General features: G+C 39.5%; 1 protein-coding gene across 1 annotated transcript in view; it reads left to right on the top strand.

Annotated features, from left to right (window-relative positions):
* VPS39 (vacuolar protein sorting 39 homolog (S. cerevisiae)) overlaps positions 1 to 11,343 on the top strand; it is a gene marked incomplete at its 5' end in the record, with an annotated part of 16,246 nt that extends 4,903 nt beyond the window's left edge. The window contains 14 exons of the mRNA XM_008946903.1: positions 558 to 650; positions 1,390 to 1,573; positions 2,067 to 2,187; positions 2,528 to 2,648; positions 3,384 to 3,513; positions 4,698 to 4,840; positions 5,693 to 5,836; positions 6,331 to 6,472; positions 6,758 to 6,844; positions 9,098 to 9,171; positions 9,722 to 9,820; positions 10,066 to 10,168; positions 10,636 to 10,764; positions 11,237 to 11,343. Of these exons, the coding sequence (XP_008945151.1) occupies positions 558 to 650; positions 1,390 to 1,573; positions 2,067 to 2,187; positions 2,528 to 2,648; positions 3,384 to 3,513; positions 4,698 to 4,840; positions 5,693 to 5,836; positions 6,331 to 6,472; positions 6,758 to 6,844; positions 9,098 to 9,171; positions 9,722 to 9,820; positions 10,066 to 10,168; positions 10,636 to 10,764; positions 11,237 to 11,343 (1,677 nt within the window). The remainder of the gene's footprint in view (positions 1 to 557; positions 651 to 1,389; positions 1,574 to 2,066; positions 2,188 to 2,527; positions 2,649 to 3,383; positions 3,514 to 4,697; positions 4,841 to 5,692; positions 5,837 to 6,330; positions 6,473 to 6,757; positions 6,845 to 9,097; positions 9,172 to 9,721; positions 9,821 to 10,065; positions 10,169 to 10,635; positions 10,765 to 11,236) is intronic.
* Between the last annotated feature and the right edge of the window lie 10 nt (positions 11,344 to 11,353).

The following is an 11,353-nucleotide window of genomic DNA, read 5'->3' as shown; positions in this document are numbered from 1 at the left end:
CAGCAGTGATTTAATCATGCAACAGCAATTAACAGTGGAAATATGTGGTTGAAATCACTATTAATGACATTAATACAATTTCATAAATTCAATCAAAGGCAGCATTCTGTGTTTTGGCATTCTGGTTGTAGTGCATTGTAAGTCAGTGAAATGTGTTAGCAGGCAGCATCTATAAAAGTATAGCTAACACTTTGGAAGTGGGTCCACGTCTACTCATTTTTTTCCAGGTATGTCATTAAGTCTGAAGATAGTTACTGACAACAAGATTAGGGTATTGCACCTGGGAATACCAGAATGGGAAAAATAACTAATGGAAATGGGTAGAGAGTCTTTCAGCTGTGCTGCTCTTCTAGGAAGTTACCAGCTAACTTGGAGCACGCCTCTTTACTGTGCACAGCTCTAGCCTGTTAGTTCACCACTGCCATTCCTTGACCAGAAGTCAGGCGTGTGTGGTGGGGAATATGGTGTCAACAGCAGTGTTGCCTGTTGAACTCTGTGTTGCCAAATTGGAGTTTTGCTTTTCTCTTCTAACAGCCATTTCAACCTGTTTTCCTCAGGGCGACTTCAGTGTCCCTGATGTACCCAAGTCTATGGCCTGGTGTGAAAATTCCATCTGTGTAGGCTTCAAGAGGGACTATTACCTGATACGGGTAAGAATAAGATTTGGAACACAATTTTTAAGAGGATTTGGATGGGAGTGGGCACTATGGAGGCTGCTCTTGTGCTCAGGGATTTTGCTAACATATTTATAAAAAACAGCATTTGGTGCTCTTGCTATATGGGATTTTGGAAAGGGCAGTTGTAAGTGTGTCCTTTTAAACCAATATTTTGTCAGGAAATTATCTGCTTATTGCTGTTGAAATCAGCATTTGCAGCTCTTGCAGAAAAAAGGCATCAGAAAAGGTATATTTTGGTTTGATGGCAGACTGTGTAAGCTCAGTTTGCATTTTATTTTACGTATGAAGAAAGGAGATAGCTTTAAAATGAAAAAAAGACCAAGAACAACTTAACTGGCAGACAGTGGAACTTAACCATTTTTTCTTCTTCTAATTCTTTTGCTGGACTGTAGTTGTTTCAGTTTGTAAGTCTACAAACTTACTATTGTTAATTTAGCATTACAGTTTCCACTTATGCTTTGACAGCTATATTTGATTCTCTTTTATGCCTTTACAATTGGCTTCTACTGATGTTATGGGAGAATAAGATGAAGTGCACCCCATGTATGTGCATGGATGGCAACACTGATCTGTAGCAGACAGAAAAGCTGCTACCAAAAAATTAATCTGAGTTGTTAAATCTGTCTGGGGAGTTTTTTGCTTTGGTCTGACGTAGCTTTGAAATCAAGGTTATTTTGAAAAACAGGTGTTGCTTTTTTCCTTATTATCCTAGGTGGATGGAAAAGGATCCATCAAAGAACTGTTTCCTACAGGGAAGCAGCTGGAACCATTGGTAGCTCCTGTAGCAGATGGAAAAGTTGCAGTTGGCCAAGATGATCTAACAGTTGTGCTCAATGAAGAAGGGGTCTGTACTCAGAAATGTGCCTTGAACTGGACAGATATTCCTATAGCCATGGGTGAGAATTACCAGTAATTTACAAAAGAAAATGTTGCTTTACTCCTTTGTATATGACAAAATTGTTATGTTCCCAGTATTTAACCTAGCTGGGTTTGGAGTGTGACAGTTTCTTAAGTATTTTAAGTTGTACTCTGTAGAAGGTTTTATTTTTGTTTCTTACTCTTCTTTGCTTGTAGTCTGTATGTCAGACTCAGAAAAGAAGCATGTAGGTTATCTTTTTTAAAGGGATGAGATTTGAAATGAAGGTAGTGTGTCAAAGCTCTGTTGTTGTTCTGGGCACCTGAGTGCCACAGAATTTCCTTATGTTGAAAGATGAACCAAACCCCTGTAGGAGTGTATTAGGAAACTGCTGTCAGTGTTGGGTGTGGAGTTTTGCTTTTAATAAGCCAGAAAGGACACATTTTTATAAAACTGAAGAGAAGGCTTCCTTGAAGTCATGGCTTTTTTCAGGGAACACTTGAGAACAATCATCTTCTCTTTTTCCCTGGCAGAGCACCAGCCTCCCTACATCATTGCTGTTCTGCCAAGGTACGTGGAGATCCGGACGTTTGAGCCCCGGCTGCTGGTGCAGAGCATTGAGCTGCAGAGGCCACGCTTCATCACTTCTGGAGGGTATCTGAGTATCACTGAACATTACTTTGGTGGGGATCTCTGGGCACATGGTAGCACTCTGAAAGAGAGGAAGAGGAACAGGATTTCTGACTCTCTCAAAGCAGTCTGTTTTCTATGAACGGGTGGGTGGAGGCCATACCTTGAGGAGTAAATGGTGGAGTTGAGTGTCTTTGGCAATTTCTGATACATTCTTCTCCTTTCTGCTTTGAAATATTGCTCCAGTTGCCCATGTATCTGATTGATCCATGTATGTGTTAACCAGGATTGGCTTTTTCAGATAGAATGTTGCTTCTGTCTTGGTGCTGGAACTTAGTAACTGACCTTTCTGTGTTGTTTACAGCACAAATATTATATACGTGGCAAGCAATCACTTTGTTTGGAGGCTCATTCCAGTGTCCATAGCCACACAGATCCAGCAGCTTCTGCAGGACAAGCAGTTTGAGTTGGCTTTGCAGTTGGCAGTAAGTACTGAAAATCCTTTGGGTTTGCAGCAGGTGCACTTGTACACAAAAGGATGTTTGCCTTCTGCTTGAGTGTAGCCAGTCCAGAGAGTTTAACCTCCCTACTGCCCACTTTGCAAAAACTGGTAAAATCTGCCCTTTTTTGACTTTAAAAAGTTTTAGTTTTGTGCTGCTGTTTCTCCATACTGATCTATTCTCGTTTAGATTTTGAGATCATGTTGCATGTGAAAGATTCTCTTAACTGCTTATTGGTTACCTCTTTTAGTCTTTGAAGTCAGTTGGACTTCAGAGTCTTCAGATTGCTTGTAAAGAGTTTTTCTGGAGTTGTGTGGTTTTGTTTTGTCAAATGACCATTTGTTTCTGTAGTGGCCCTCCGTATTACTTCTATATTGGAATATAATAATTTCTTAGATGCTGGAGCAGTATGTTTAATTATGTTGCCCTTACTGTTGCAGGATTTTCTGGTTCCTGGGAACTTCCCTGGAACTACATTAAAATGAATTAACTGCGTTTTGTATGGCTGACTTGAAACAGCAATTTTGAAAAGGCAGAATGCAGAGTTGCTGTGATAGAGTGACTGTATAGATAACTAGAGACACAATAAGCACCATCAGAGGTGCTTTTTTTCTTCTTACTCTTTCTAAAGGATAGTATTCCTGTTGTTTCAGTAGAGTGGTTTGTCCTCATTTATGAGGCCCAAGAGTTTTTAATGGTCATTAATTTGTGTGTGTGTAGGAGATGAAAGATGATTCAGATAGTGAGAAGCGACAACAGATTCACCACATAAAGAACCTGTTTGCCTTCAACCTCTTCTGCCAGAAGCGCTTTGATGAATCCATGCAGGTTTTTGCCAAGCTTGGTACAGGTAAATGCTTTGGATGGCATTGAGATACCTGGGTTTGGAGGAATGAGATGGAGCTCACAGACTGTTGTATGGGGTTTTCTGTTTGTTTTCTCTTTTGTTTTTCTTTTATAACAGCAGATCAGGCCTCTGTGAGTTGCAAGTAGCCTAGGCAGCTGTTGAGCTGCTGTTTGTGAAACTGGTTATAGTACTTAATTAACTTTAGTCAGTGAGTTAAGTTAATGCATGTGCTGTCTGTGCAGAATATTTGTGTTGTAGGCTATTTGACAGTGTGTATAGCTTGTATGCAGACCCTTGAAACTGAGGTTTTAAGCAGCTGCCCAAAGCCTACTTGTGGCTTGGAATGAAAAGTAAGGAACATCTGTAAATTTGCTAATTCCTTGGGCTTGGGCCAAGCTGAGGATCCTTAACCCTTTTTCCTGTTTAATGGACCAAGCTGCTGAAGTCAGGAAAAGTTTCTGTGCTTTTGGAAGTCAAAATAGTCTCTGATGTTATTCCTCTGGTTTGTACTTGAATTCTAGGAAGAATACCTTAGGTGTGGACTGTACAGTGCTTTAGACTGAGTTTCTTTTATTGGTGATGAGCACATACCCTGAGCATTCAAACCTAGAACTTTTACTTATTTTGATGATGCTTTGCATCATATTTACTTTGGAAAACTACAATGAGTAGTTTTTGACTGAGAACTCAATGACTGAGAACTCAAATACTTTGAGCATAAATTAGGGGGCAGTGATTTTGCATTTGCTTAAATGCTATGAAAATGGGTGCTCATTAGTTACAGATGGGGCTACACAGTTCTTGTTTCAAAAGCACAGCAAATCTTCTCTTAAAGCCTTGCTTGTTCTTTAGAAATCCCATCCTACTGTCAGAGGTCTTAGCGGTAAGACTATGCAAGAAGAGCAGTTAAGAGGATTATAGTGATTGCTTATCCTCCAGGTGTTCCAAGCACACAGGTTACAACTTGTGCTTGGACTTTGAAACAGTCTTTCTCTTGTGTTTTTTTGCCTTGTTTTAGCTTCTTTTCTGTAATAAGCAAATTTTGTTATCTGGAAACTTGTGGAGGTACAACTTAAGTACAGACAGCTCTGTTGGAAAGCCAAGTTTGCTCAAAGGTTACATATATTTTAAGAGTTTGCAAAACTAATGTTATGAATGGTTACTAATACTAGTTATTTTTTGCTTAGATCCCACTCATGTGATGGGTCTGTATCCTGACCTCCTGCCCACAGATTACAGGAAACAGCTACAGTATCCCAACCCCCTGCCAGGGCTCTCTGGGGCAGAGCTGGAGAAGGCACATTTAGCTCTGATAGACTACCTAACTCAAGTGAGTGCTCCTCTCTCTGTTTTTAGAGCAGGGTTATTCAGTTTTAACTTACTTTGTGGGTTAACTCTTGATGTGCAGGAAGCAGTACGCCTACTCCAGCTCTGTCATGCTAGCCTTAGTGGGCTCTCTTCATGGTTGGAAACTATGGCTCCTGACAAAATGGGGGAACTGGAAGATGTGAGGTGTCCTACAGATATGCAGGAGACATCACATGTGACTTTTGTGAGGACTGGACAAAATTTACTTAGGGACCAGATCTGAATATGAGTCCAGTATTTTATCTCTAGATGCATTCTGAAGAGAACTTGAGCTCTTGATCTTTTGGCTTTGGTGACTTGTGGAAGGCACTCTGTCCAGGAGAGAGGTGAAGAGTGTGCATTAAAAGCTGGAACAGGAGGCAGTGGGTGCTGTAACTTCCTGTCCTCTTTATTTTGTTGTAACTGGAATCTGAATTTCTCTGCTGCCATTCTTACTAGACTAAAAGGAAACTTGTGTCTGAAGGAGGATAGCTTTTGTGCCTCATAGTTCAAAACTTGAATTTTTAGAGAAGTCTTCTGACTTATCTAAAAAATGTCTCTGTTCAGTTTAACAGAGTTTCCTTCTGACTGTTTTCTCCAGACTTCAGACATCTTGCAAGACTATAAATTTCTAAACCTAATGTATAGACCTGAATGTGGTTGGAAAGATGATGTATTGAATAGCTAGTAAGGATAAAATTTCTTCAGGAAATAATTAAAACAAGTTGTTAAATTGGTTTAATTTAGTCTTTTTATTTAGTGGATTTTGTTTGCTGAGGTGGGATTGTGAAATCCATGGCCTTTTCCTGTTAAAATTTCATTTGATGTCATCCAGAAAAGAAGTCAGCTGGTGAAGAAGCTAAATGATTCTGACCATCAGTCCAGTACCTCACCCCTCATGGAAGGAACACCCACAATCAAATCCAAAAAGAAGCTGCTACAAATCATTGACACCACTCTGTTAAAGTGCTACCTCCATGTGAGTTTCCTTTACCATGCAAGCTCTGGTGGAATTTAAGGCTGAAATATCCAAGAAGGAGGATAAGGCCATGCTTGTATATTTTGAAGTTCTAATGAATATTTCTCTTGTTGCCTTGTACTGTTAAATGCAGGAGAGTAGGGTCTTAGTTGTCAACAGTGTTTCTCAAAGCTGGCCTCTGCTCTTGAAGGGGGAGTAGCTCTGATAGATAGTTTTCTTTCTGTCCTAACAAATTATGGAAATGAAGTTGGGCCTTGCTCTAAAATGTTGAACTGTCATTTCTTCTGCTATAAAGCTTTTTTTTTTCCCTTCCTTTCAGCTCATGCTTTGTGCTATAAGCTTGGTAGATGCACGTTAAAAGTATGTTTGTTGAACTGTCATTTCTTCTGCTATAAGGCTTTTTTTTTTTTCCTTCATTTCAGCTCATGCTTTATGCTATAAGCTTAGTAGATGCACATTAAAAGTATGTGTAAGTGTTCCCTTTTTGCTTGCAGACAAATGTAGCACTGGTGGCACCATTACTACGCCTGGAGAACAATCACTGCCATATTGAGGAGAGTGAGCACGTACTAAAGAAGGCACACAAGTACAGTGAGCTGATAATACTGTATGAGAAGAAAGGTCTGCATGAGAAAGGTGGGTATGAGGTTGAGGTGGGGAGGGAAGGGATAGGAGCATGTATTCCCAGTATTGAGTTTTGACTTGTCCTCAATGAGCAGACAGTATTCTGAAGAGACTTTGTTTCTGAGTCTGTCTCGTGATTGTATCAGTCTTGTTCCTGTTACCCATTTGGCCTGCTTGTTTAAAACAAAACTTGGCTGCCTGTAGTAGCAGAGCAGGGAAAACACACTTTTCTTCATGATTCAAGCCAGAATGATACTTGTGGTTATAAAGCAATTAACTTTTTTATTGTTCTGAAAGCATTACAGGTACTGGTGGATCAGTCAAAGAAAGCCAACTCGCCTTTGAAGGGTCATGAGAGAACTGTGCAGTATCTGCAGCATTTGGGTGAGTGTGAAGGAGTATTGTTTTTGTGGAGGTGTTACACTGGTCAGGCTTAGTGGTTATTCTGCTCTTCAGCAACTTTCTAGAGTCTATCACGCTAAAGAGTATCTTTGCCCTCTTGTCTGGTTTAGTTCAAGGGTTAATTCAAAAAAGTCTTGTTGAAACTTGAGTGTCTTCTTGGAAAACATACCTTATTTCTGATAAAAAATTTCTGTTGGTAGAAAATGTGTCATACTATTTTGAATTTTCTTCCAGTGATGATTTACCATCACTGCCAAAAGGCAAGTCTAACTTCTGAGTTAGGCTTTCCAGCTGAAAGTCTAACTTCTCGTTGCTGGAGCTTGTAGTATCTTTCCCAAGATGAAGAACTCTGTATAAAGTTTTGTGTTCTGTGTTTAGCTAGACACAGATAATGACCCAACAGCTGTAGTCGCTGGTCACAACATTTTGGTAGGAATCTTCTTAACTGGCTATTGTCAACTCCCAGGTCCTTTTTTTGGTTTTGCTGCTTCTGAGAATAGTCCCCTCTTATCCAAAAACATTATTTCTAAATGCACAGCTCTTTACCACATTTCTAGTCTGGGAATGAGTAGTTTGAGGGAAATAACTTTGATCGTCTCATATGCTGTTGGCAAAGTTTGACAGCTTTTCCTATAATTACTTATTTTAAGAACTGCTGGCTTCTGTTAGCCACTTGTTTATTCAACAATAATCTGTTCAAAATTCAACAATGAGACCCTTCCCGTTTGTGCCATGTCTCATTACTCTTAAACTTCTTGCTCATTTGGCAACATCACTCATCTTAGAGAACTGTAGGTACATTATGTTCAGCTTACAGCTTTATAAAAGCAGCTTCTAATCTTGTTTTAAAAACAGTTCTGTCATCCTGATAAATTCATCTTGAGTGACTTATGTTGGATGTTTACTGGTTTATTGGTGGGATGCACACATGCTGTTTTAACTGCACTGCCCAATCTGCCTTAATTGATACCTGTCATTTTTGGGAGTCCCTTAGATAAGAGTGTAAAAGAATTTCAGACAGTGGGGTTTCTACAGATTTTTCCCTCTGCCCCCCCTTTGAGGCTCCTGTTGTTACAAGCTTCTAATCTAAATCATAAGTGATTTTTAATGTTTAGGGTTTTTTTTTTAATTATACAGGATGTATTTTTAGTTACTTTAAGTTTCATTCTGGGTAAATTTACATTTATTTAAATTTGTTAAATTTTCTTTAAATTTTCTCAGTGAGGCTAACAAATCCATTCCTATACAATGGCCTCAGAGCTCAGAAAGTTAATTGCAGTTCAGTGAAATCCAGACCCATGACCATAGTGCCATTTGTCAAGTCACTGTTTTGTTTCTTAAACTTTGAAATTGGCTCTTCTGGGGACTACTTTAACTGTTGTACTTCATAGCACTCATCTTCTGTTTTTTAAAATACCACTACTCTGAAGATGCTGCTTGTTTTAAATATTTAAAAAGTAACTTATTCCTGAGGATGTTGTGAGGTGAAGAAAAGCAAACAGTGGCTGCCTTTTTATGGGGGTTGGTGTAGGCTTCTGTTTCTTGGACAGTGAATGCCTGGGTGGTTCTGGTCAGGAAAGTGAAGGAAAAGTCATGTTTTCCTAACATGTTTTATAAACTTTGTGAACCAAATTGTCCAAATGAAAGTATTTTTTAAGAGGCAGGTCTTAGATTTTTTTAGAAGATGCAAAGTTATTCCCTGTCATGTAGTGTCTATGCTGGTAACTTCAGTACTGGGGTGCTCTACTACTTGTTACAGGGTATTTGACCATTTGCTGTAGAAGTCACTAGACTGACAGGCTGGATAGAATCACAGAATGGTTTTGGTTGGAAGGGACCTTAAAGATCACCTAGTTCCAACCCTTCTGCCATGGGCAGGTACATTTTGCACTGAAGGTAATTACACAAGTAAAAAGTACAGTGCTTTGTCTACCCTAATAAAAACAAACTGAAAGGGAAAACTTCTGGAATGTGATTAAGGCAACTGAGCTCAGTTGTGGTCTGAATTGTTTACATTTGATGGCACTTAGTACTTTGGTTAATTCTTGTTTCTTTGAAATCAGGTTTGCAAGGTAATGAAATTGTGGCTTTAGCCTGGAATGTTTGATTTTACTTGAGCAGGGAAAAAAACAGATTCCTCCTACATCAAGCTGCCAGCTCTGAAAGCATCTGCTTGTGTGAGTAAATAGTACTTCAGTATTTTAACATTAAGCACTGCTGCTTTTTGTTTTCCAGGAACAGAGAACTTGCACTTGGTATTTTCCTACTCTGTCTGGGTGCTAAGAGATTTTCCTGAAGATGGACTGAAGGTAAGTGTGGTTGAAACAGGCACCTTGCTACTGAGATTCTTAGTACAGCATAAAAAACTGGGAGAACTCAATGTACCTTAAAATAGGTAGCTAGGAACCTTGAATACCACATTTAATGTTGTTTATGTCACACTTTGCACAAGAGCCTGACTGAGCATTTAAATGTCAAATATTAATTTGCCTTTATTTTCCTTTCCTCTGTTATAGAATTGTCTCCCTGTATTTGGGAGGTGTTGGGCACTGTGAAAAAGAGTGTTACCTAAGGCAGATGTTTGTTAATTCTTTAAATGTGAGGTAGCTTCTGAATGCTTGAATAAGCTGCTCAGGTTTTTTTTTTATGCTTCTTGTGCTTACTCTTTGGATATATATGATGATATGCTGGGCTTCAGTGCCTCAGAGGAAATAAACCATGGTACTTAAAAAAAAAAAAAAAAGCAAACAACAAAAAACCCAAAAAAACCCCAACCTACAAAAACCAAACCCAAACAAACAAAAAACCCCAAGCATACAAAACCAAACCCCATTGTATGAATAAAATTTTCTTTAACAGATATTCACAGAAGACCTCCCAGAAGTGGAAGCTTTGCCACGAGACAAAGTGCTCAGTTTCTTGATAGAAAATTTTAAAAGCTTGACTATTCCTTATCTGGTAAGAACTCAATCTCTACTAGTGCATTACATGCAGTACATGTTACAGGTAAGGCTTTAGTTCTTTAGTAAGCCTGATGCTGGCTTAGAGTATGAGCTTTGCCAGAAGTTGTGCAAAGGTAAAAATAAAACATATGAAATCCTGACATCTAGCTTGGTAAAGGCAAGCATGAAACTGTTGCTAGCTTACAACAAATTATTTCCCAGAGGAAGTGTCTATAACTGAACCTGAATGTTTATTTACAGGAACACATCATTCATGTCTGGGAAGAAACAGGTGCAGAATTCCATAACTGTCTGATCCAGCTGTACTGTGAGAAAGTGCAGGGCTTGATGAAGTTCCCTCCAGGTATGTGTAGGCTTTTTTGGTGGGAAGGCATGAGGCATGGGACAGCACAGGGGAGCCTTAGCAGTGCATTGTGTAAGTGTTCCCTGTTCACATCCAGAAGCTATCCCAAGTGGTGAAGGAACTGGGACAACAAAAGTTGTGGGTTTGTAGGGAGTTCTAGTTCATTGCCTCCCTAGAGATATTAGGGGACCAATAATGATTTGTTCATGATTAAGTGCAATGGCAGCTCCAGGTCAATGAATTCTGCACATAAGGGTGGGAAAGGGCCTTGCAGACGTGAGTCTATTGTTTAACCAGCCCCTTGATGTGTTTTAAGGAACTGAAGTGATTTGGCAGGTGGCACCACAATCCCAGCCTGTGTAGCAGTTCCATCAGCATTTGGTTCTCCTCATAATGTTTTATTTTCTGTGTACTAGTGTAATGAAATAGTTGTAATACCATAGCTTACATTGTTGTCTTCCATATAGATAAAACTCCAGTGCCTGCTGGAGAGGAAGGAGGAGACTTGGGAGATTACCGGAAGAAGCTTCTGCTGTTTCTGGAGAAGTCTACCTGGTATGAACCTAGTCGACTAATTAGTGACTTCCCCTTTGATGGTGAGTTCAGTTTCCATAGGTTAATTAAACCCTAGCTTATTGCTTTGTACAGCAGAATCTCCTCGCTTATTGTAGAGTCATGCTAACTAGAAGTGGAGAAGATGGCTGCATCTCTAGTTGTAGGCTGCTGGTCTGTATACTGGTGTACACTGACTTGGGTTTTGCTGGCACAGTTGGGTTTACCAGTCTCTGCAGGATTCCTTTTGACCTAAGACCTTGTGGCATATCCCATCACTTAAATATTTAGCCTAATATTTTGTTGAGTCTGAATTAATCAATAGATAAGAAGTTTGTTTCTTAAGGTTACTTAAGAATTCATTAAATGTTACTGAGACTAGTGTGAAGTAGACTTGCAGTCTCAATGTTAACCTATGCTTAGACTATAGTTCATGGTTCCTTCTGCTGGTCTGGTCACCAGTGGAGCTTGTGTTGTCATTTCTCTTCAGCTATTGACTAATCATTCTATCACTAGGTCTCCTAGAAGAACGTGCTCTGCTCTTGGGCCGTATGGGGAAGCATGAGCAAGCTCTGTTTATTTATGTTCATATTTTGAAGGACACCAACATGGCTGAAAAGTAAGGGTTTCTTT

Source organism: Merops nubicus, unplaced genomic scaffold (assembly GCF_000691845.1).
Source record: "Merops nubicus isolate BGI_N331 unplaced genomic scaffold, ASM69184v1 scaffold15879, whole genome shotgun sequence".
Taxonomy (NCBI): domain Eukaryota; kingdom Metazoa; phylum Chordata; class Aves; order Coraciiformes; family Meropidae; genus Merops; species Merops nubicus.
This window is presented reverse-complemented; position numbering and strand designations above follow the sequence as displayed.